The sequence below is a fragment of the Mytilus trossulus genome, chromosome 6 (assembly GCF_036588685.1).
Source record: "Mytilus trossulus isolate FHL-02 chromosome 6, PNRI_Mtr1.1.1.hap1, whole genome shotgun sequence".
Lineage (NCBI taxonomy): Eukaryota > Metazoa > Mollusca > Bivalvia > Mytilida > Mytilidae > Mytilus > Mytilus trossulus.
In genome coordinates this window covers 56,526,587-56,553,866 of record NC_086378.1, presented here as the reverse complement: position 1 = coordinate 56,553,866, position 27,280 = coordinate 56,526,587, and the positions used below count along the sequence as shown (strand labels likewise).

Genomic DNA, 27,280 nt, shown 5'->3' with positions numbered 1-27,280 from the left:
TTGATCAGTATGAATTTAAGACTGTATATACCTGTATTTGATCAGCATGAATCAAGACTGTATATACCTATATTTGATCAGTATGAATTTAAGACTTTATATACCTGTATTTGATCAGTATGAATTTAAGGCTTTATATACCTGTATTTGATCAGTATGAATTTAAGACTTTATATACCTAGCTGTATTTGATCAGTATGAACTTAAGACTGTATATACCTGTATTTGATCAGTATGAATTTAAGACTGTATATACCTGTATCTGATGAGTATGAATTTAAGACTGTATATACCTGTATTTGATCAGTGTGAATTTAAGACTGTATATACCTGTATTTGATCAGTATGAATTTAAGACTTTATATACCTGTATTTGATCAGTATGAATTTAAGACTTTATATACCTGTATTTGATCAGTGTGAATTTAAGACTGTATATACCTGTATTTGATCAGTGTGAATTTAAGACTTTATATACCTGTATTTGATCAGTATGAATTTAAGACTTTATATACCTGTATTTGATCAGTGTGAATTTAAGACTGTATATACCTGTATTTGATCAGTGTGAATTTAAGACTTTATATACCTGTATTTGATCAGTATGAATTTAAGACTTTATATACCTGTATTTGATCAGTATGAATTTAAGACTGTATATACCTGTATTTGATCAGTATGAATTTAAGACTGTATATACCTGTATTTGATCAGTGTGAATTGAAGACTTTAATTTACATACCTGTATTTGATCAGTGTGAATTTAAGACTATATATACCTGTATTTGATCAGTGTGAATTTAAGACTATATATACCTGTATTTGATCAGTGTGAATTGAAGACTTTAATTTACATACCTGTATTTGATCAGTATGAATTGAAGACTTTACATACCTGTATTTGATCAGTGTGAATTTAAGACTATATATACCTGTATTTGATCAGTGTGAATTGAAGACTTTATATACCTGTATTTGATCAGTGTGAATTTAAGACTTTACATACCTGTATTTGATCAGTGTGAATTGAAGACTTTATATACCTGTATTTGATCAGTATGAATTTAAGACTTTATATACCTAGCTGTATTTGATCAGTATGAACTTAAGACTGTATATACCTGTATTTGATCAGTATGAATTTAAGACTGTATATACCTGTATCTGATGAGTATGAATTTAAGACTGTATATACCTGTATTTGATCAGTGTGAATTTAAGACTGTATATACCTGTATTTGATCAGTATGAATTTAAGACTTTATATACCTGTATTTGATCAGTATGAATTTAAGACTTTATATACCTGTATTTGATCAGTGTGAATTTAAGACTGTATATACCTGTATTTGATCAGTGTGAATTTAAGACTTTATATACCTGTATTTGATCAGTATGAATTTAAGACTTTATATACCTGTATTTGATCAGTGTGAATTTAAGACTTTATATACCTGTATTTGATCAGTATGAATTTAAGACTTTATATACCTGTATTTGATCAGTATGAATTTAAGACTGTATATACCTGTATTTGATCAGTATGAATTTAAGACTGTATATACCTGTATTTGATCAGTGTGAATTGAAGACTTTAATTTACATACCTGTATTTGATCAGTGTGAATTTAAGACTATAAATACCTGTATTTGATCAGTATGAATTGAAGACTTTACATACCTGTATTTGATCAGTGTGAATTTAAGACTATATATACCTGTATTTGATCAGTGTGAATTGAAGACTTTATATACCTGTATTTGATCAGTGTGAATTTAAGACTTTACATACCTGTATTTGATCAGTGTGAATTGAAGACTTTATATACCTGTATTTGATCAGTATGAATTTAAGACTGTAAATACCTGTATTTGATCAGTGTGAATTTAAGACTATATATACCTGTATTTGATCAGTATGAATTTAAGACCGTATATACCTGTATTTGATCAGTATGAATTTAAGACTTTATATACCTGTATTTGATCAGTGTGAATTGAAGACTTTACATACCTGTATTTGATCAGTGTGAATTTAAGACTATATATACCTGTATTTGATCAGTGTGAATTGAAGACTTTACATACCTGTATTTGATCAGTGTGAATTTAAGACTTTATATACCTGAATTTGATCAGTATGAATTTAAGACCGTATATACCTGTATTTGATCAGTATGAATTTAAGACTGTATATACCTGTATTTGATCAGTATGAATTTAAGACTTTATATACCTGTATTTGATCAGCATGAATTAAGACTGTATATACCTATATTTGATCAGTATGAATTTAAGACTTTATATACCTGTATTTGATCAGTATGAATTTAAGACTTTATATATCTGTATTTGATCAGTATGAATTTAAGACTTTTAATATATACCTGTATTTGATCAGTATGAATTTAAGACTTTATATATCTGTATTTGATCAGTATGAATTTAAGACTTTATATACCTGTATTTGATCAGTATGAATTTAAGACTTTATATACCTGTATTTGATCAGTATGAATTTAAGACTGTATATACCTGTATTTGATCAGCATGAATCAAGACTGTATATACCTATATTTGATCAGTATGAATTTAAGACTTTATATACCTGTATTTGATCAGTATGAATTTTAGGCTTTATATACCTGTATTTGATCAGTATGAATTTAAGACTTTATATACCTAGCTGTATTTGATCAGTATGAACTTAAGACTGTATATACCTGTATTTGATCAGTATGAATTTAAGACTGTATATACCTGTATCTGATGAGTATGAATTTAAGACTGTATATACCTGTATTTGATCAGTGTGAATTTAAGACTGTATATACCTGTATTTGATCAGTATGAATTTAAGACTTTATATACCTGTATTTGATCAGTATGAATTTAAGACTTTATATACCTGTATTTGATCAGTGTGAATTTAAGACTGTATATACCTGTATTTGATCAGTGTGAATTTAAGACTTTATATACCTGTATTTGATCAGTATGAATTTAAGACTTTATATACCTGTATTTGATCAGTGTGAATTTAAGACTGTATATACCTGTATTTGATCAGTGTGAATTTAAGACTTTATATACCTGTATTTGATCAGTATGAATTTAAGACTTTATATACCTGTATTTGATCAGTATGAATTTAAGACTGTATATACCTGTATTTGATCAGTATGAATTTAAGACTGTATATACCTGTATTTGATCAGTGTGAATTGAAGACTTTAATTTACATACCTGTATTTGATCAGTGTGAATTTAAGACTATAAATACCTGTATTTGATCAGTATGAATTGAAGACTTTACATACCTGTATTTGATCAGTGTGAATTTAAGACTATATATACCTGTATTTGATCAGTGTGAATTGAAGACTTTATATACCTGTATTTGATCAGTGTGAATTTAAGACTTTACATACCTGTATTTGATCAGTGTGAATTGAAGACTTTATATACCTGTATTTGATCAGTATGAATTTAAGACTGTAAATACCTGTATTTGATCAGTGTGAATTTAAGACTATATATACCTGTATTTGATCAGTATGAATTTAAGACTTTACATACCTGTATTTGATCAGTGTGAATTTAAGACTTTATATACCTGTATTTGATCAGTTTGAATTTAAGACTTTGTATACCTGTATTTGATCAGTATGAATTTAAGACTTTAAATACCTGTATTTGATCAGTATGAATTTAAGACTTTAAATACCTGTATTTGATCAGTATGAATTTAAGACCGTATATACCTGTATTTGATCAGTGTGAATTTAAGACTTTAAATACCTGTATTTGATCAGTATGAATTTAAGACTTTAAATACCTGTATTTGATCAGTATGAATTTAAGACTTTAAATACCTGTATTTGATCAGTATTGTTGTTTGTAATATCAGAATCATTTGTCTTCCTATGTCTTACTCCATTCTGTGATTTCTAAAATGAAAAAAAGTAGAATATATGTAGATTTTTAATCTATTTTAATATTTTAGCCATTTACTACAATACTTGATAATTATTTTACCTGCTTAAGGTGGGTCTGGCCTATTCGAAGTTTCTATTAGAAGTGCCGTATTTTTGGTTATTTTATTCTTCAAAGAAAATGAATCAAATTGGCTCAAAATTTTACTTTTAAACAGGTATGTAAAAGGGACCATTTTTCAATGAAATGATAGGGAAAATAGAGGTGTTGACATATTGTTGTCGGAATATCAAAAAACCGTTTTATGACAATTGGTCCAAACTGTAATATGAAAAGCTTGAATATAGCTTCAAAGATAAGTCACTGATAAGGAAAAAAATATTTTTTGCCTTAAAACCCAAATTTTGGCGGGAAAATGGTGAAAATGGGTGAAATGTCATTTTGACCCTTAAACAAATACGGATAATAACGAAAATATTCAAATAGTCACATTACTACAATGATTTAATATTTTTTTTAAAATTATATCGAATTTATGACAAATACTTTTGTAATTCATGCATGAAATTATGTGCAGTAGAATAGTCCAGAGCCACCTTAATCAACTCAGGTTTCCTTTTGTGTTGGTAAAGCTCTTTAAGTTTGATACTGAAAGTATTACCCTTCTGATATGTGCTCTTCTTTGGCTATGTTAACAAAATCAGGTTCTTATTTAAGTAGAACACAGGATGTACGTGTGTGATGTCAAAATTAAAATTGCAACATCTATCCTAAATGTATTTTGAATAAAGCAAAAGATAAAAATTTACATTATTGATGGTAAAGATTGCTAGCCAGGAAATTAAATAAAAAAAAAATTATAAGTATTCATATATATGCTTCAATTTAGATTTTTAACAGTGAAAAAGTTTTGTTTTTTTTAATTTGTTTAAAACACAATGAAAGAGGGGCCACAAAAATTTGAAATTAATATGTTTGAAATATGGTAATTAATAAGCAATGTGGATCAGTTTCAGAATATTTGGTTGAGACAAATCCAAAGTTAGAGAACAGAAATTATCATTGGGAAGTATGTAAATAAAGAAGGATGAGTGTAACCCTCAATGCCCCCCTTCGCTCCAACTGGGGGCATACAAATTATATGCTTTTTACAAAATAAATTTCTAATGACATAAACAGTTAAATATTTTGGGGTACAAATCTATGATTGTTCAAATTGTATGTGAAAAAGAACAAAAGAAAGTAGTGAATTCTCTAACTCTTAATGAAGGTTTCATGAAATTTCGTCCACAGAATTTTCCATTAATTTCTAATTGATTGCTATGAATATTTCCATTAGTTCTTAATTGATTACTATGAAAAATTCCATTAATTCTTAATTGATTACTATGGAAATTTCCATTAATATCTAATTGATAGCAAATGAACATTTCCATTAATTTTTAATTGGTTGTGATTATAAGGTATAAAAGCTACATGTATTCTTTTTTATTGCATACAAAATTTTACAAAAATCTATAATACTACCCAACATAATTATAAAGATGTGGGGTTTATGTCTATGAACCTGCAATACAACCAAAACAAATATCAAAACACACCTAGACGATTACAAAAAGTCCTTGAATAAAAAAGTATACAAATCTAGACATGACTTTTTCTTATTTTTCGTAATCCTTTTCTCATCCCAAATTGACAAATGCACAAATCACAAAAAATACAGTAAATTAAACAGACTTTCAAAGATTCTAGAAAGCTAGAAACTTTTTAACCTTACTTAGAAAAGGAACATAGAAAAATAAGAAACCTATACAGAATATCCTAAGCCAGATTTCAAGGTGTACTGTTATAAAGGATAAACATGACAAGTCACATTCATGATAAACAGATTTTTAGAACCAATTAAGGTGGTACCTAATACTACAGGGAGATAACTCTGTAAAGTCAGCAAAACATTTTAATTACGTTGTGTTGTTAAGGGAATATTAAGCTTTTCAATGATCAAAATAAGTGTTTGTCAAACTGCTATATAACCAGTGTAATTTTTCTGATTTTAAAAACGATTGGTTCAAATTTTTTGAATTTTTTATATTTTTGTCAAAGGGTCAAAGTAAATACTTTGTCAAAGTTTTAAGAAAATAAAAGGAGCCAAATTAATTTCAGTTAAGATGTTGGGTACCACCTTAAAAGGCATCTACTTTTTATTCTATCTGTACTCCTAAATGGAGAAGAAACAAATACCCAAGTCTTTAGTTTGGCTCAGTCATGACTAATATTCCATAACCTCTTTCACTGAATGCAAGTGATTTCTAGATCATCGAAGCCGTTCATAGCATCATAAGGTTATTTCACTAAGGTCTTTGTGTAAATTCCTTAGTCTTTTGAATGTATAGAAAGAAGGAATAAACAAAACAAATTCAACTAATACATTATAATCTTTCTGATCTTGGTAATTTTCTATATTTGCCAATTTCAACTGGTGATTAGTCAGATCATCAATTCTTACTCTTTTTTTTTATTATAATAATCTTTGACACCACAAAATTTTGATGATGAAGAAAATATTTGATTTTTGATTGATCGATTTTTATAAATTTGTAAAACTATGTAGTGTAAAATTTTCATGAAGATTTTCAATTCAAATAACATTTTAACAGTACCAATTTTTCTGCACCACTAAACCTTAACCTCTTTATGAAAGTAGGTAACATATCATTGAGTGATATATAAAATTAATATATTATGAATAACAATTATGATAAAAAAAGCAACACTAAAACATAACCCTTGGATTTAAAAGCAAGGAAAAGGAAGGCATTTAATATGTCAGAATTCTGACATCATTTTAATTCTAATTAAACATGACTATGCAGTTTATTGTTAAGATTTTCTCAATTTTTTATTACAAATTCATGATAATGGCTAAAACGTAAAAAATAAGTAAACGTCATGATCATGCATGTATAGGCTGCATTTAAGACCTGATAAAAACATAACCTTGATTATACAAAGACAAGCTTCTGATGTAATTTAAACAAACATGACTAAATACTGATAAAGAAAAGGATAGCCGGAATTTCCCAGAGTCAATATTAGGTGTCCGAACATACACAAAAAGTCCACTTGTCGTATCTTACTCAGCATGTGATTTTTCAACATCTCAAGACAGATTTTGAATACTAATCTTTAAAATTTTAAATCAGACCATTCTGGGCCATTTTCAATCTATTTCTCCCTTTAATTTCAATAATTTAAAACAATAACCATCAAACTGTCCCTCATTCTCACAATTTTTTATAATTCTCAAAATATTCAAGAATTTACAAATCAATCATTTGATTATCTCAATATTTATAAAGGTTTTACTGTACACAAACAAAGGTTAAAAGGTCAATAACTTCCCCTATTGAAAGTATTATTTTTTTCATATAATACTTGTTAATCATACAAGAAAATGAACAAGTTATTAAAAGCAAATGCTAATTAATTTTCTTTTGACTTCCTTTAAAAAGTAATTTATAATTGCCTCAACATTCCAAAATATGGGAAAAAAGCTTTCTCTGATAATTATAATCAATTGTAGCTTTCACATAGGTTAAACAAATTTACATTTCATAATTCCTCTGTTTGTTTTTCCTCTTACAAATACATTTTCACCTTATTATAATGTAATTTGTAAACGAACCTATATATATTTGTTCTAATAGTATACTTATACATGTATGTATATCAATAAGTATTGGGGAAAGGTTATCGAATTATGAATTCTTTTCTATTTCAACTATTTGTAATTGTTCAGGCAAATTATCATTTCTTTTCTGTATGTATAAAAAAGATGTGGTATGATTGCCAATGAGACAACTATCCACAAAAGACCAAAATGACACACAGACATTAGCAACTACAGGTGTAGTTTATTTTTCCAATCATATATTATTTGATGGGTGTGATATTCACATTCACGACTCTAGCATGCCAATTAAACTTCTCAAAATCTCCATGGAGGATTTCAATCACAAGCTAGAGTACCTAATACATCAATTACACACGTCATAAGAGTTTTAAATTTAATATACAATTTTTTAAATGAGTAAATGTATTCTAAATGTAATTTTTAACTCAATTGAATGCATGTTTAAAGATGTTTAGTCTATAATATGAAGCATTTCAATAGTCAGGTCAACACCTCTCATAGATAAAAATCCCCAATAAATATGGAAACTTGGCAGGTATGCTTAATAAAATTGAAGAAATACTAAAGTACCAGTTTTTTTAAAATGATATTCTCTTTTTTTTTTTACCTCCAATATATATCATTTATGTTTACTATTGTTCTCCTGATAATTCAGTACAAATCAATATTCAAAAAATATGTTGCGATAAAAAGGTATTTGTTGAGTTACATTGAATACTAAATTGAAGTCTAACTTGAACGAGAAGATTTCTATTTTAATAGGGTACTGGGGAGTCATCATTCGTTGGATACCAATTTTTGTGTTGTTTTTTTTGGTACATGTGAACCACGAATTCCAATATTCGTCGAATTTCATATTTTCAATAGGCTTAATTTGTATACAAAGATTGTCAAAACCACGAAATGAAATATCCACGAATATGCATGTTTTAAGCTATCCACAAAAATTGATAAGAATCCACAGTATAATTCTTTGGTAAATTGGGCCAGGTCTGAATCTCTGTCTCAAGGAGGCAAACTAGATTGTTTTAACTCATAAATAAAGCTTTATATATAACTTGTTTTAAAGTTCTGGATGTCAATCTTATTCTATGCTGTTTTCATTAGAAATGGTCCAATGACCTTTAATGGTGTCACAGGTAAACGAGAAAAAAAACTCTTTGAACATAAATCCATATTCATCGACAAATTGTATATATATATATAACAGGAAAACTAACAGTATATATGAACTCGTTTAAAAGGCTTTCGGTCATAAAAGTTATAGTGAAAATTGAGTTAATTACAAAAGAACAGAGTATCCTATATAGAGAAACCGCAAGGGATAAATATAACAGTATTGGTCTTGGTGTTTCCAATTAAGTTGTTTAGTCAAACAGATTTTATGGACATTGATCTTAAAATGTCTATATTAACTTCAGGGTCTGGAGGTGACCATTCATAATTCTTACACAGTTATTTTGTAGTTCATTTCTTACAGACAATGAACACAAATTAAAGTAAGCACCTGCTCTATCTTTCATACGATTTTTACAGTGCAGGGTCAAATTATAGAAAAGTCATCAGCTCTTACTCAAAATATGGATAATTTTATGTTAAGGGGGTAAAAAATTAAGTTTGACAGTTTCACACATACTCTTTTTAACTTTTAACCAAATGGACCAAATTAATAATTTATCTAAAAATTCATGATTCAATTTATGGTTTGTGGTAACTCCTTGGTTGACCTTCAAAACATGGTTTGTGATTACTCCTTGGTTGACCTCCAAAACATGTTTGGTTATAACTCCTTGGTTGACCTCCAAAACATGGTTTGTGATAACTCCTTGGTTGACCTCCAAAACTTGGTTTGTGCCTCCTTGGTTGACCTCCAAAACATGTTCTGTGATAACTCCTTGGTTGACCTCTAAAACTTGGTTTGTGCCTCCTTGGTTGACCTCAAAAACATGTTCTGTGATAACTCCTTGGTTGACCTCCAAAACATGTTTTGTGATAACTCCTTGGTTGACCTCCAAAACATGTTTTGTGATAACTCCTTGGTTGACCTCCAAAACATGTTCTGTGATAACTTCCTTGGTTGACCTCCAAAACATGTTTTGTGATAACTTCCTTGGTTGACCTCCAAAACATGTTTTGTGATAACTTCCTTGGTTGACCTCCAAAACATGTTTTGTGATAACTCCTTGGTTGACCTCCAAAAACATGGTTTCTGATAACTCCTTGGTTGACCTCCAAAACATGTTTTGTGATAACTCCATAGTTGATCTTAAAAACATGGTTTGTGATAACTCCTTGGTTAATCTCCAAAAAGTGGTTAATAAATTGCGATTATTTTTGGTAAACCTCAATAAATAAAAAGGCAAACACAAAACATCCACCAATCAATCAATCATCTATTATATCTACCATCAATCCTTTCCATCTAAATGTACATTGGTAGATCTAAAAAGGCTTCCAGGGGTTCCAACCATAACACACACCTTTTTCCTGGGTTGGGACCCTCTCCTTTTAAAAATGGCTGGATCCACCCTTGATGTATATTATACCTACATATAATAACATACGAACTGGACCCAACTCTCTATCTATAAAATCCTATGTTTCCTACTAAACATATAACTTTCTATCTATAAAACCCCATGACATCTACCTTATAATGTAACTCTCTCTATCAATAAAACCCTATGAAAGTCTATGACATCAACCATCCCATTCAAACCCTCTTAATGTTAAAACCCTGTGGTATATATTGATCAGACAATAAGTAATAGCTTGTTAACCTAGACTCGTGTACTGCATGTATATTTTAAATGAGATTTGGTTATTGATACCCTGCTACTAGGATAATGTTGTGGCTATTGATTGCGTTGATGTCAAATTCAAGTACCTAATGAAACACGACAAATTAAAGCAAAATTCCTCGTGTGACGACAAGAAAATCTTACTCTATAGATATGATGATCTTCCATCAATGTTAATACCTTTGATATTTTATTTCATCATATCATTCATCTCATCTTAACAATTCTGATGAGTAGAATCAGACATTAAATACTTCATTAATAATACAAATGGTAAAAATTGATGATTCTTTTAATTTACTATCGACTAATGTAAAGTTATGTATATTTGATTTGGTTTTAGTAAATCGACATCAAATCATTCTTTTGCACTTGTATTGCCTTGATATATTATTCATAATCAAAGTTATACTATTTACATGGTACAAACTGTAAGCTCTCTGTGGTAAATCTGACAATTAAAATGAATTATTGAGTTTACCTTTTTCTATAGCAACTGATTAAAAATCTTGAAAATAAACTCATCATAGATACCAGGACTAAATTTGGTATATACGGCAGACACGCATTTCGTCTACAAAAGACTCATCAGTGACACTCAAATCCAAAAAAGTTATAACTGGCAAAATAAACGTTGAAGAGCATTGAGAACCAAAATTCCTAAAAGTTTTGACAAATACAGCTAAGGTAATCGATACCTGAGAAATTTATACTTGCAGTTGCCAGAGAAAGGCATGCTCTACTGTTTTAACTCCAGAAAATTAAGGCAATAATAAACACAAATAACTGATATTAAACGCTACTTTGTCCTGAAACATTAGTTACTTGCTTAATAAGTAAATAAAAACTTGTTTTAGAAAATATGTAGTCGAACCAGTTTCTTGCTTTTGGAAACAAAAAAGAAACTTAAAACTGTATCTATTTGCCTAAATCAAAACGTTTTGATGATTGAAATAAAAGTCTCAAAGAACACAAAGGATTCTAATGATATTCAGAATTTTAAATAATGCAACACATACCATACCCGTAGCCTGGAGGGGTTTGGGGGATTCGTCCCCCCTTGAAACCAAATAAGCACTGTCAACAGTCTTTTCAAATTGTGACTGTTAAAGTCGAGTTCATGAGTCCAAATCCCCCCCCCTCTTGGAAATCCCTGGCTACGGGCCTGAACAAGTCTTCAACTGTATAATAACCCTTTAATTTATCAACAAATTTAACGCCATGCCTTCAAATAAACAGCAAAGGTAACACTCAGCCTTAAATCTATCAACAAATTGAACACCATGCCTTCAAATATACAGCAAAAGTAACACTCTGTATTTAATTTTAAAGCAAATTTAACACCAGGCCTTCAAATGTACAGCAAAAGTCACACTCTGTCTATAAATAGCCTTCAATTATACAGATAAAGTAACACTCAGTCTTCAATGTTACAGCAAACTTGACACCATGCCTTCAAATAGACAGCACATGTACAAGAATAAGTTTAGAATATACAGCAAATATAGCATGCAGTATAGTCTGCTACACGTAAACAATGCCAAAAAGAGAAAACCAAAAAGGCGTAATTTATGCTAAAAACATTTTTAAAAAAAGAGAGAAAAGAAAGAAAGAAAGACAATAACTAAATTATACGAACTTAAAGAAAAACCTTGAATTACGCAGCACATGAATGTGATACTTAATTATATCTTTTAAGACAGTTCTTAATCAAGTTTAATCACCACTAAAACTTTTTTTTACTCATTTATTTCTTTTTCTGTGTAATGAAGGCCGTAATCTGGTAATTTAATCTTAAATAAAGGCAACAGTAGTATACCACTGTTTAATAGCTATAAATTGATCATAATAAAATGGAGGGAAACGCATCAACTGTAAGAGGAAAACAACATAATTTACTCAAGCCCTTAATTCCTCTTAATGTAGTGTATGTAGAAGATAAAGTAATATTGACAATCGTCATATCCTTGATTATATATACAGAAAAATTGTAATGATGTCTAATTCTTTGTCATTTATTAGATTTTTTTTATTCTATTTATGGTTTACATGTACTTATATATAATAGCTATCTCAAGTTTATAACCATTTTACAATGACTTTATCTTTTTCTGAAAACAGCAACGCACATGTGATGACATATTTTTTTTACAAATTTGTATTAAAATGTTTTACAGAAAAACATATGATACATTTTAAAGACGATTTTTTTAAATTGATTGAAAACTTCAAATAGAATTAAACACATATTAAAATAGAAAACGTGTTATGATTGCCAATGAGACAACTATCCAACTGAGAATGCTGAGTCCAAATGATTAGGATATAAGCAATCATAAGTCACTGTAAGGTCTTCAACAATGAGCATACCCAAACTGTAAAGTCAATTGTAAAAGTTGTTAGTGTAAATCATTATTCTGTCAAATTTTAACTACCGGTACATATATGATTCCACCCCATGGGCCCAAATCAACCCTTGATAATTTTATCAAGACTGTTCTCTTCTTAAAGCTTCAACATTTCTATCTAATTTCTCCTCTAGTCACCGGGGTCTGTACCAAACACTAATAGCCCTCTTATTAAGCATATGACTAGTAATAACTGGTTTGGTCTTGTGCAAATAACAAATTAGTACTTTTACAAATTGTGACTTGGATGGAGAGTGGTCTCATTGTCAAGGCACTCATACCACATCCTCTTTATATCTAATTAAGACATGTAGAATTATTTTTTTTGAAATGGGTGTTTGGACTAGAGGATATAAAGGTTTCAAACAGACTGTAATCCATGGGGACATATATCATATGACCCAAAGTAAAGGTTAGAATAAAAAACTAGAGGCTCTAAAGAGCCTGTGTTGCTCACCTTGGTCTACAAATGTATGTGAATATTAAACAAAGGACGCAGATGGATTCATGACAACTTTGTGTTTTGATGATGGTAGTGTGTTTGTACATCTTACTTTACTGAAAATTCTTGCTGCTAACAATTATCTTTATCTATAGTGAACTTGGCCCAGTAGTTTTAGTGGAAAATGTTAGTAAAAATTTACAAATTTTATGAAAATTGTTAAAAATTGACTATAAAGGACAATTTCTCCTTAGGGGGTCAATTGACCATTTTGGTCATGTTGACTTATTTCAAGGTATCACTTTGCCGAACATTATTATGGTTTACAGTTTATCTCTATCTATATATAACAGTATTCAAAATAATAACCAAAACAGCAAACATTAAAATTACCAATTCATGGGCAGCAACCTATCAACAGGTTGTCCGATCCATCTGAAAATTTCTCGGTAGATAGATCTCCACCTGATAAACAATTTACCTCAGCCAGATTTGCTCTAAATGCTTTGGTTTTTGAGTTATAAGCCAAAAACTGCATTTTACACCTATGTTCTATTTTTAGCTGTGGCGGCCATCTTGGTTGGATTGCCTGATCATCAGACACATTTTTTAAACTAGATACCCCAAAGATGATTGTGGCCAAGTTTTGATTTATTTGACCCAGTAGTTTCAGAGAAGAAGATTTTTGTAAAAGATTACTAAGATTTACGAAAAATGGTTAAAAAATTACTATAAAGGGCAATAACTCCTAAAGGGGTCAACTGACCATTTTGGTCATGTTGACTTATTTGTAAATCTTACTTTGCTGAACATTATTGCTGTTTATACTTTATCTCTATCTATTATAATATTCAAGATAATAACCAAAAACAGTAAAATTTCCTTAAAATTACCAATTCAGGGGCAGCAACCCAACAATGGGTTGTCCGATTCATCTGAAAATTTCAGGACAGATTGAACTTGACCTGATTCACAATTGAACCCCATGTCAGATTTGTCCTAAATGCTTTGGTTTTTGAGTTATAAGCAAACAAGAGTGCACACACTGAAATGTCTCGCCTTCTTTACTAATCCTTGATACTATCGTTATAGACCTAAATATAAAGCCACATAAACTCAACATTAACCAAGAAAATGAAACATTGATCAATGAACCATGAAAATGAGGTCAAGGTCAGAAGAACCATGCCAGGCAAACATGTACAGCTAACAATTCTTCAATACAACAAATATAGTTGACTTATTGCTTATAAATAAAGAAAAACAGACCATAACACAAACACTTAAAACTTAGCAATGGACCGTGAAAATGAGGTCAAGGTCAAATAAAACCTGCTTAACCTACATATAGATCATAAAATATTTCCATACACCAAATATAGTTGACCTTATGCATAATAAAGTATTAGAAAAATAGACCAAAACTAAAAAACTTAACTTTGACCACTGAACCATGAAAATGAGGTCAAGGTCAGATAACACCTGTCAGCTAGACATGTACACCTTACAATCATTCCATACACCAATTATAGTAGACCTATTGCATATAGTATAAGAAAAACATACCAAAACACAAAAACTTAACTATAACCACTGAACCATGAAAATGAGGTCAAGGTCAGATGACACCTGCCAGTTGGACATGTACACTTTACAGTCCTTCCATACACCGAATATACTAGACCTATTGCTTATAGTATCTGAAATATGGACTTGACCACGAAAACTTAACCTTGTTCACTGATCCATGAAATGAGGTCGAGGTCAAGTGAAAACTGTCTGACAGGCATAAGGACCTTGCAAGGTACGCACATACCAAATATAGTTATCCAATTACATATAATAAGAGAGAATTTAACATTAATACAAAAAATCTTAACTTTTTTTTCAAGTAGTCACTGAACCATGAAAATGAGGTCAAGGACATTGGACATGTGACTGACGGAAAGTTCGTAACATGAGGCATCTATATACACAGTATGAAGCATCCAGGTCTTCTACCTACTAAAATATAAAGCTTTTAAGAAGTGAGCTAACACAGCCTCCGCCGCCGTAGCAGCCACCGCCGGATCACTATCCCTATATCGAGCTTTCTGCAACAAAAGTTGCAGGCTCGACAAAAACTGTGTTTTACCCCTATGTTCTATTTTTAGCCATGGTGGCCATCTTGGATGGTTGGCCGGGTCATCGGACACATTTTTCAAACTAGATACCCCAATGATGATTGTGGCCAAGTTTGATTAAATTTGGCCCAGTAGTTTCAGAGGAGAAGATTTTTGTAAAAGCTAACGACGGACGACGGACGCCAAGTGATGAGAAAAGCTCACTTGGCCCTTTGGGCCAGGTGAGCTAAAAATGATGTCGTATGATTGCTAATGAGACAGCTCTCCACAAGAGACCAAATGACACAGAAATGATCAAAGTTCATTTTATTAACCTACTCCCTACAGTCATATTTAGCATATAAAGTATGTGTATACCAAATAAAGTCTTTAAAGTAAATGTGACAAGCTAAATTAATGTATTTTTATTTTTATCTTTGGTCATACATGACTTATTAAACTATTTTATGGTTGCCTAACATCTATTTATTGATTTTTTTAATATTATTTACTACTTAAATGTATCCATGCAACAATAAAGTTGCAAGAGTTTGAACTTTAAAGTCAAACTTCATGTCATATTAACAGATACTTAATACTCTTACCAGCTTTATAAAACATATATTCATAGCATGAACACTTTAGTTCAAACATGAACTTGTAATAAATTGTCAAGCATTTATTACTTAGGAACTCCCATGACTCCCCTTAACAATGTACTCTAATATTGGACATTATAAACATGAAATAATTGAGAAAGCTTATAAGGTTATAAAATCAAACAGCTAGCGACACTTTGAGTATATGGTATATATGACTTTCTTCCACTATCAGAAATTTGTTTAAGAAAAGAATTGATTAAAAAAATAAAACCACTTGATTTTTTACCCAACTGTACATGCCCATAGGCTTGGATGTGTGAAAACTGACTCCCCTTTGGTTGGAAATTTGCTTGATTATATAGAGATTCACTAAAGCATTCTCTGAAGCATTACAGCAGCCACAGTCCCCTTAGGTCAGTCAGTGGGCCCCCCTTATAAAAAGTTCTGGATCCACCACCGTTGCTAGCAATTACTAGATTTTATTAATTAATAGTCATATACGTATAGTTCTATTACTGCAAATGTGTTAAACTCTTATTTTGAAGCTTGTCTTCATAGAATCAAAAATTACTTAAAATTACTGTAAAAGAACAGACATCATCTTGAGTACCTTGAGTATCTTTGAGTATCAGAGTTACATGTACAGATAGAATATTGTAAACAAAACTATATTCATCTTTGAATCAGTGTATTGAAATAAATTGTGAGTAATGGATTCAGATATATTAATTGCCTTTATATTAGTTTTAAGTAATTATGATAATTGTATAACCCAGTCAGAGATGTGCCATGATAATTCTTAGTGATATTAGTATTATTCTTTTCTCAGTGGTATATATTGCTACAATATAAAGCACTTCTCTTTTACTTAAATATTGGATAAATCATCTTTCGTTTTCTTATATTTTATCACAACATTGTCAGAATGAATGCAGTTAGCCAACATAATTTCAAATCAAATTTGTGTGCATGATAAAAATATATATATATAAGTTGTGGGTTTAAGGATTGAAGAGAAATTGTATCTTGGATATTTGATTTCATGATATTGCCAAATTATATATGCATAGAACTATTGTAGAAGTCTATAGAAAAAGTGTACCTTATTCTAAAGTTATTCAACATTTCAATTTGAGTTTCACTCGATCCAATGAAATCTATGAAAATTGATATGCTGTATGAGATTGGTGTACATGCACATGAAGCAGCGTGAGGTACATTCCACACAGAGTTAATATTGAATATGATGCAGAATATCATTTAAATTTGTACCTGACTAAGCATCACAACTTTAACTAAGATCACTGTATATTTTACATGCTGATTAACAATTACATGTATGAGAATGGTACCACATTACATAAGGTATAACATGTATGAGATTGGAACCACAGAACATAAGGTATAACATGTATGAGATTGATACCACAGTACATGAGGTATAACATGTATGAGATTTGTACCACAGTACATAAGGTATAACATGTTGAAATTGGTACCACAGTACTTGAGGTATAACATGTATGAGATTGATACCACAGTACATGTCGTATAACATGTATGAGATTGATACCACAGTACATGAGGTATAACATGTATGAGATTGATACCACAGTACATAAGGTATAACATGTATGAAATTGGTACCACAGTACATAAGGTATAACATGTATGAGATTGATACCACAGTACATGTCGTATAACATGTATGAGATTGATACCACAGTACATGAGGTATAACATGTATGAGATTGATACCACAGTACATAAGGTATAACATGTATGAAATTGGTACCACAGTACATAAGGTATAACATGTATGAGATTTGTACCACAGTACATAAGGTATAACATGTATGAGATTGATACCACAGAACATAAGGTATAACATGTTGAAATTGGTACCACAGTACATAAGGTATAACATGTATGAGATTTGTACCACAGTACATAAGGTATAACATGTATGAGATTGATACCACAGTACATAAGGTATAACATGTATGAAATTGGTACCACAGTACATAAGGTATAACATGTATGAGATTTGTACCACAGTACATAAGGTATAACATGTTGAAATTGGTACCACAGTACTTGAGGTATAACATGTATGAGATTGATACCACAGTACATGTCGTATAACATGTATGAGATTTGTACCACAGTACATAAGGTATAACATGTATGAGATTGATACCACAGTACATAAGGTATAACATGTATGAGATTGGTACCACAGTACATAAGGTATAACATGTATGAGATTGGAACCACAGTACATGAGGTATAACATGTATGAGATTGATACCACAGTACATAAGGTATAACATATATGAGATTGGTACCACAGTACATAAGGTATAACATGTATGAGATTGGAACCACAGTACATGAGGTATAACATGTATGAGATTGGTACCACATTACATGAGGTATAACATGTATGAGATTGGAACCACAGTACATAAGGTATAACATGTATGAGATTTGTACCACAGTACATAAGGTACAATGTATAACATGTATGAGATTTGTACCACAGTACACGTCGTATAACATGTATGAGATTGATACCACAGTACATGTCGTATAACATGTATGAGATTGGAACCACAGTACATAAGGTATAACATGTATGAGATTTGTACCACAGTACATAAGGTTTAACATGTATGAGATTTGTACCACAGTACTAAGGTATAACATGTATGAAAATGTTAGTCCACAGTACATAAGGTATAACATATATATATAAGATTGGTACCACTGTATGTGGCTGTACATTCTATATGATATGTATGTGTACATGCGTTGTGATATATAAGGGAATGGCACCCCTGTACAAGTTGTATGAAATGTATGATAATAGTACCACTGAGTATGCTGTACAAGATAGATATGACTTGCACTTTAATTTTGACATTATTCAGACATGAACCTGTTTGTATTGTGTACATATAGTTTATAGTAGAAATGTATCAGCATGATCAGATATGACTTTCCAATAACTGAAAGTCACTTTCCAGAAAATAATAAATTCTATTTACCTGTAATAACTAAATTATTTATTAGTAATCAATTGATAAGATCTAGCAGCAAACTATATTATTTGTCTGAAAGAGATTAAGAAGGATGTGCTGTACAATGTACATGTATGTAAATGAGCAGGGTACCGGTTTTCACTTAGGATTTTCAAAGGGGAGTCCGTAGACTTGTCAATATTGGCTATGTCTAGTCAAGCAGTGAGAAGGTGAAATTGTATTGCAATACTATACATGTATGTATATAGATTTCACATCTGCAACAAGAGTGTTACGATATTTCTCCACTCGAGACAGTTAAATTTTAATATCTAAAGCGCCAGGCTTTGCCGAGCTTTTTAAATACAATGTAGTTAAAATTTAACTGTCCAGAGTGGAGAAATATCATAATACACAAATTATAGTGGTGGAATCTGTTTCTTTAATGATTTTTATCCTTCTTTTTCAAAGATTTGAAGAAAGTTGGGTACTTTTAATGTGACATAACAATAGAAAAACTACTAAAAAAATTTAACATCACAATAAAATTATGACCAATCATTTGCTGAGAACAAATTTTTCACTAGAGATTAGAAATATTTTTCTCACACCGGTCAGGAAATGTGAAAATAGCATGAAAATTAGAGAAGTATACTTATCATATAAGCATAATCATAAGTCTCCATGAACAAATAAAAGAACAAGGTAATAATGACATTAAGTTTAGATTTATTTTCAAACTTAAAACTTAACAATCTTGATTCATCTTAATACACCACTTTTGAAGATTGATTTTCATGAGTCCAAGACTCATAGACTCACTTTAGTGAGATTCCTGCACGAGTACATGGATACAGTAATAAAACAATGGTATACCATAATACGTCCCATAAACGAGCTATAATAAAATTATTAAATATAGCAACAAAAAAACATGGGACTTTAATGTTGGACATGATAACAGAGAAAGCTTAGGAATCAATAGAAAATTGTATCCTTTTTAGACAAATTTGATGTGAGTTTTGTACTCCCTATAAACATGTTAAAGAATAAAAGGTATAGAGGATTACTGTAAATTCAAAAATTATTGCGATGTTTTAATTATTGCAGAAAAGCGCAACAAATTTATAATCGCACTATTTTGAAATTTTTTATATGAACTAAACAGGATTTTTCTCAATATCTCAAAAAAATGCCAAAATCATAATAATATTATAAATAAACACTATAATTTCTGACTTTACAGTACTTATATAATGATTCACTGGTTATTGTATACTAATTTTACATGACAGATTTTGAATAATCCTCTAAAATCAGATTAAGATTTATCTTCCTGTCTAAATCAAAATATATCTTATACCTACAAGAATACATGTATAAGATATGTGTTTATTTGGAAATGAAGATACATCTTTTGTGGAGCTGTGTCACATTGCATTTTATAATGTCTAAATCATGTAAATGAAGTTCTCTATGCACATTGAACGACAAATTTATGTGACGTATATAATTTTTCTGACGTCGGACACTCAAGTAGATCCATGTGTTCGTGGATAGGTTTTTGTGTCCTGTTAAATTGTTCCTTTTAAAAGTTTTGGATTCTCATAAATTCTATGTATAACTTTTGGACTAGTTTGATTTCTGTAATTTATTCTTACATACTTTTGATTTTTTAACCCTGTCTGCGCTCATTGCCTATGTAAAATTTAAAATTGTTTATAATCCAGGTACTTTTGATAACTATTGTATTCACATTGAACGACAAATTTATGTGACGTATATAATTTTTCTGACGTCAGACACTCAAATCAATCCATGTGTTCGTAGATAGTAGATGTTGTTGTGTCCTGTTAAATTGTTATACGATGATGACTGATGTTCCCATATTTTGACTATTTTATTGATTGTGACTGTTTATTTAACGCATCATGTAAATGTAACGGAATTTGATGAGACTGTTATTAAAGTGAGAGGGTTAGCGCTATAGAACCAGGTTTAATCCACCATTTTCTACATTTGAAAATGCCTGTACCAAGTCAGGAATATGACAGTTCTTGTCCATTCGTTTTTGATGCGTTTTGTTTTTTGATTTTGCCATGTGATTATGGACTTTCCAAATTGATTTTCCTCTGAGTTCAGTATTTTTGTGATTTTACTTTTTATTCTTTTAATAGAATTGAGAATTGAAATGGGGAATGTATCAAAGAAGCAACAACTTGACCCAAGAGTAGAAGTTGTCTGTATAAAAGTACAATGATAATATACAAACAGTATGTGTATGTGTAAGTGATAAATTTGTCCTGATAAAATATTATCTGCGGGGACAAATATTTCTAGTATAAAAAGTTCATGGTTACAGACTTTACTATTACATGTATATTTAGTTGGATGTCAGTAATCTATGTCCCCAGACTAATTTTCCTAGGAAATCAAGTCCTATAAATTTTTTATATCATGGGATAATACATTCAATTACTTATAAACAAGGGAAATTTAAATGTCATGTTTTAATATTGTTTCAGAGTGGCGTATTTATATTTTTGATAAAATGAATGTCCCCAGACTAATTTTCCCAAGAAATCCTGTCCATGTCATTAATATTACTAGGTAAAGCTGCCCATGTCTTTTATTTTAAAAGGAAAATTTTATAAACAATGGAAACTCAATATTTATGTTTTAATAATGTTAAAGTGTTGTGCATTAACAGTTAATAGAGTTCATGTCCACAGACTAATTTTCCTAGGAAATCATGTCCATATGTCATTAATAATCCTAAGTAAAAATGTCCATGCCCTTTATTTTAAAAGGTAAATTTAACTGTTATATTTTGATATTGTTTTACAGTTGTGTATCAATATTTTAGTTTAAATTTATGTCCCAATGTCCCAGATTAATTTTCCAAGGACTAGGTTATAACGTACATGTCCATAACTATTTTAACAGGAAAAAAAGACAATGAAATTTTCCAATCTTACCTAAGATTTTCTTTTTCATTTTAAATAGTTTTTATATTATAATAAAAATTTATAGAAAAACAAGTCTTGGGTCATTTTTTCCCAGGGAAATAAGTGCCAGACATATTTTACTACCTATGGACTTATTTTCCTAGGAAAATTTGTCCTCGGACTTATATTTTAAGTAAAATCATTGACTTCAAGTTCATTAATATTATAACTAGGAAGAAAAGTCTGGGAGACAAAATTTTCCAACCGGACCAAATTTACTGCTCTTTTAAATACTCTTTCATACTTTTATTAAATGTGCTGTCATTTTAGAATTTTTTATAGCAATGATTGCAAAGTTCAGAATTCGAATCAACCCATCTTCTCTTATCAAATAAACCTCCTGTACATGCTGTACATGTATGTCAATTGGAATTAATCCTATTGCTACTACAATGCTAACTATACAGCATTAACAGTAACAATACAAACTTGATAAGCTTTAACACCTTAAGTGTATTGCATAATATATTCAGTGTTAAGAAGAAAGGTCTTAATGTCACTGCTTAATGTAGACTTTTACTTGTGTTGTCACAATATACATGACATAATGTTCTGAGTGGTTAAAAGGAAGACTTTCAGTTATGTTTTTGTGACATGATGTCCTCGGTGGTACATTGTAAGAAGGAAGGTCTTAATGTAGACTATAACTCAAGTTCTTTTTAAAAAAAAAGTAACAACTAGCTTTAAATAATAAATCTTTCAATCATGTGACAATGTAAGTTGTTTTTTTTCACTAAAGAGATATAGGAAGATGTGGTGTGAGTGCCAATGAGACAACTCTCCATCCAAATAACAATTTAAAAAGTAAACCATTATAGGTTAAAGTTCGGCCTTCAACATGGAGCCTTGGCTCACACAGAACAACAAGCTATAAAGGGCCCCAAAATTACTAGTGTAAAACCTTCCAAACGGGAAAACCAACGGTCTAATCTATAAAAACAAAACGAGAAACGAGAAACATGTATATATTACATAAACAAACGACAACTATAGCTACTGTTCATCAGATTCCTGACTTAGGACAGGTGAAAACATTTGTATTTTTTATAGAAATGTTTTGCTGTTTTCTGAATGTACATATAATATCTGCCACAGGACATTCTGCACCCATCTATTAATCATATTAATCAGTAAATCAATTAAGTTAAATTTATTCAAACCTTGGAATAAGGCTTATCTTTTACTATAGAAATTTATAAAAATTAGTTTTTATATACTAAATGTACTAGGAGTATAAAAGCAGTGAATGACTCCAAGTAAAATGTACTCATTTAAAAGGAAAGAGCCAAACTTATGCAAGTCTTGTATATAACTAGTGAATGCAGACCTTGACAATTCTATTTAATTCATAATATTTGGTTGAATGTTAAGTCATAGGCAACTTTACATCACATTTTCTCTGACTTGAACATGTTGAAGGTAAAGGTAGCTTACTCTATATGTACCAGTCACCCGCAAACATGGATGCTACATTGTACTAAACAAGAATGTGTCCATAGTACATGGATGCCCCACTCGCATTATCATTTTACATGTTCACTGGACCGTGAAATTGGGGTCAATACTTTAATTTGGCATTAAAATTAGAAAGATCATATCATAGTTAACATGTGTACTAAGTTTCAAGTTGATTGCACTTCAACTTCATCAAAAACTACCTTGACCAAAAACTTTAACCTGAGCTTCACACTATCTTTTTCTTTGATCAGTGGACCATGAAATTGGGGTCAATACTTTAATTTGACATTAAAATTAGAAAGATCATATCATAGGGGACATGTGTACTAAGTTTCAAGTTGATTGGACTTCAACTTCATCAAAAACTACCTCGACCAAAAACTTTAACCTGAAGCGGGACGAACGAACGAACGGAGGCACAGACCAGAAAACATAATGCCCCTCTACTATCGTAGGTGGGGCATAAAAAGGACATATGAAATATTGTTATAATATTGGAACCTGTGCATATTGAGAGTTCATTAAAATGTTACATTCCTATAGCTATTTACATGTATTACAAAGAAAAAAGTAGATAATATTTACCATTCATAAAACTATTAACTTCATCTTACTGTAGGACATTTTTATAATATACATATTCATACACAAGTCTTGATATCTTCCGTTGAAATCATTATCAACATACAAATGGTAAATGTTAGGTACATGTACATTATCATCCCAACTCATTTCAGGAAATGAATGATTTTAATATAAATTGTTTAAATTCTTTCCTTTATATATATATACATCATGTACATGATGTACATAAAATATAAGCGCCTAAAACTATAGAAAATAACACCAATAACAAACAAAAATAGGACTCTGCAGTAATATGTCTTCATGTACATGTAACATACATGTAGCAAAATTAATATTGTACTAAGATATCTTATATTTTTTTTTAAATATTCAAATTAGAATGTTATCTTATGAAAATAATACACTCAAATAAAGTTAATAAAACTTTAATATACTTTCAGTCTAATAGAATCAATAATTGAATAGTTTATCCCTTGTTACCAACTTCTCACAAAGGGGCTGAATCAAATTTTGGCTTGATAGTTTGAACCAGAATGACAAAAACATACTAATAAATAGGGACTGAAAATTGGTTTAACCCTGTGTTTAATTTCCAACCTTTGATATTATACTATTCCAGCTGTGAAAGGTGAAAGCAAGAACGTTAATTCAATAAATTTAAAATTTATGACTGGGGGACAAAACTTAACATTACAAATGTTTACTATACATTGCATAATCCCTCAGATTTGTATATGATAACTTAACTATACTCTATGATCATGATGATTATGTGTTTATATTGACCATACACAGACATACAACTTACAATATGCTGCCGTTTTCCTATACAATATTTCTTCAACATAGAGTACGCCGCTTTGCTATGTATATGTGGGTCTTTTTGCATAAGTTGGGAGACATCCTGACCACAGTGTTCTTCCAGGTATTTCCTACCCCCGGGATGTCTGTCAGCAAATTCTGTTACATCATAAACATTATCGGATTCAAAAATGACTATTCGTTCACTTTTAATCCTAGCTTGAATGTGAGATTCGACTATTTCAGCTGTCATCTTCTGATCTCTCAATGCTATAAAGTATGCATTGGTGTGGTTGAGTTATTCCAGTAAGGTCAAGGTAACGTTATCCAACCGGTCTATAACTTCCGGTCGTCTCAAAACATATGAAGGGAAACAAAATCCGACGATGAAAAGATAATATATTGACATTGAATTAAAACTGAAATATAGAAAATTCAAAAGTAAATGTTACTTACTAATCAGCTTAGTTATCACAATAAAATATAAATTTCGTAATTTTAAAACAGTATTCTATTGTCCGTTTTGAAATATCCCCCAGACAAAGATATCACCTGATACCACAACACAAAAAAAATTACTAGTGAATTAGCACGTCTCTGCATAAACAAATCATTAAAAAGGTGAAAAAGTAATCGCAATGATTAATCGACACAAATATAGATATCGGATGATGATCCATTGCGACATTTTCAAATTGAACCATCATCTACATTTTTTAAAACAAAACAGTTTACATTAGTCAATTTAAATTCCGTTTTATTTTTAAAAAGGTCAAGGAACAGTAAATGGCCTGTTTTATATGTGTTGCTTCAGGGACATATATAATACAATCAATGTCTCTGGTTGCATACAAACAAGGATTTGTATAGTAAGACAAATCCTTGATACAAATTATACATTTTGAACTGTTATTTAAAAAAAGAACAAAAATTAACTGTAAAACCAATTTAAATATGATCATGTAACTTTCACTTATTTCTTTTTAACATCTGACTCTGTGATAAACACAATCTCATTAAAATCCGATGTTCTGATACGCTACCCAGTGGAGGGTAGCGTATCAGAACATCGGATTTTAATGAGATTGTGATAAACATGACAAATGGGGGGGGTCACAAATTAAAATGTGCTTAGTTATGATTATATATATTTAGAAAGGAATGGACACGCGACGACTTCAAAATATAATTGTATGATTGTATGTTTAGGACGATGTGTAAATTACACCCAATGACGATATATAAACGGTCTCGAGTGTCTTGTCTTGCATTAGCTAGGTGCCTTCTGAGTTACTTATTTCCAATCTGTTTACAAATGAATCAGAGGCGGGTTTAGGGGACAGGAGTCCCGGGCCCCCTTTTGAGAAAACAATGTGGTTGCTTATATATGGAATCACTGAAGCGTGACGAAATCGGGCCCCCTCTTATGAAAATATCTGAATCCGCCACTGTGAATGGTGGAAGGAAGGGTGTGTCATCCTGAATTCCACAAAATAAATTATTCTCTTATCCCGTGAAATTAATTAACAATATTACTGGATCCAAATATGTCACAGTAAAATCCCGAATTCCCGCAAAAAGGCCTGATGTCGCGATAAAGTCCCCCTCCCCCCCCCCCAAGAAAATGGAATTTGTTTAGGACAATTGCGTGGTTTTCGACGGTAGACGGGTCATATTGGGGAAAAGGGGATAAAGTTTAAATGTAGTTTAATGGCTTTTAAATTTAATATTATTTTTCATAGAAAATGGTTGCACTCGAGTTGCTTGTCGGGGAAAGGGATCTTTCGTTTGATTCTTTTGGACATCTTAATATGTCTCTATTTCAGTACACAACGAACATATACTTGAATGTCAAGAATTTGTATGTTATGACGAATTGGAATCTTGTGGACAGCTTGCATAGCCTGTATGGAAATACATGTATATTGTACATAAAAGGCCTTGAATAGGTGATATAACCCATGATATAACAACAACTAAAAAAAACAAAGAAAAAGTGAAAAGCCACCATCACCAAAGACAGAGACACAACAATAGTTATCAAAGGTATCAGGATTATAATTAAGTACGCCAGACACGCGTTTCGTCTACATAAGACTCAAATTACAAACTCACTTTTGAAAAAAGATTATATTTGTTTATCATCCTTATATTGTATGAAGGTATGTGACAGTGAAAGAAAATAAGACATTATACGATCGAGCTAATGAAAAAATAGTTATTGCAGATATTACATGAAAATTCAGAAAACACCAAATTATTTCTATAAAAAAACCTCAGTACAGTGCAAACAAAAAAACAGCATATGATGATACATGCTACAAAAGCCAATCTTTCAAAAAATGCCTTATTAAAAAATCATTTATTAGTATAGTAAGACGTATTGGAATCTTGCCAAGAGCTTGCATAGCCTGTAA

General features: G+C 30.6%; 1 protein-coding gene across 1 annotated transcript in view; it reads right to left on the bottom strand.

Annotated features, from left to right (window-relative positions):
• Positions 1-25,208, bottom strand: part of LOC134721574 (fatty acid 2-hydroxylase-like) — a 43,560-nt gene extending 18,352 nt beyond the window's left edge. Inside the window, exons 1-2 of the mRNA XM_063584672.1 lie at positions 24,871-25,208; positions 3,876-3,950 (exon numbers count right to left, since the gene is read on the bottom strand). Coding sequence (XP_063440742.1) covers positions 3,876-3,950; positions 24,871-25,116 — 321 coding nt within the window. The 5' untranslated portion in view covers positions 25,117-25,208. The remainder of the gene's footprint in view (positions 1-3,875; positions 3,951-24,870) is intronic.
• Between the last annotated feature and the right edge of the window lie 2,072 nt (positions 25,209-27,280).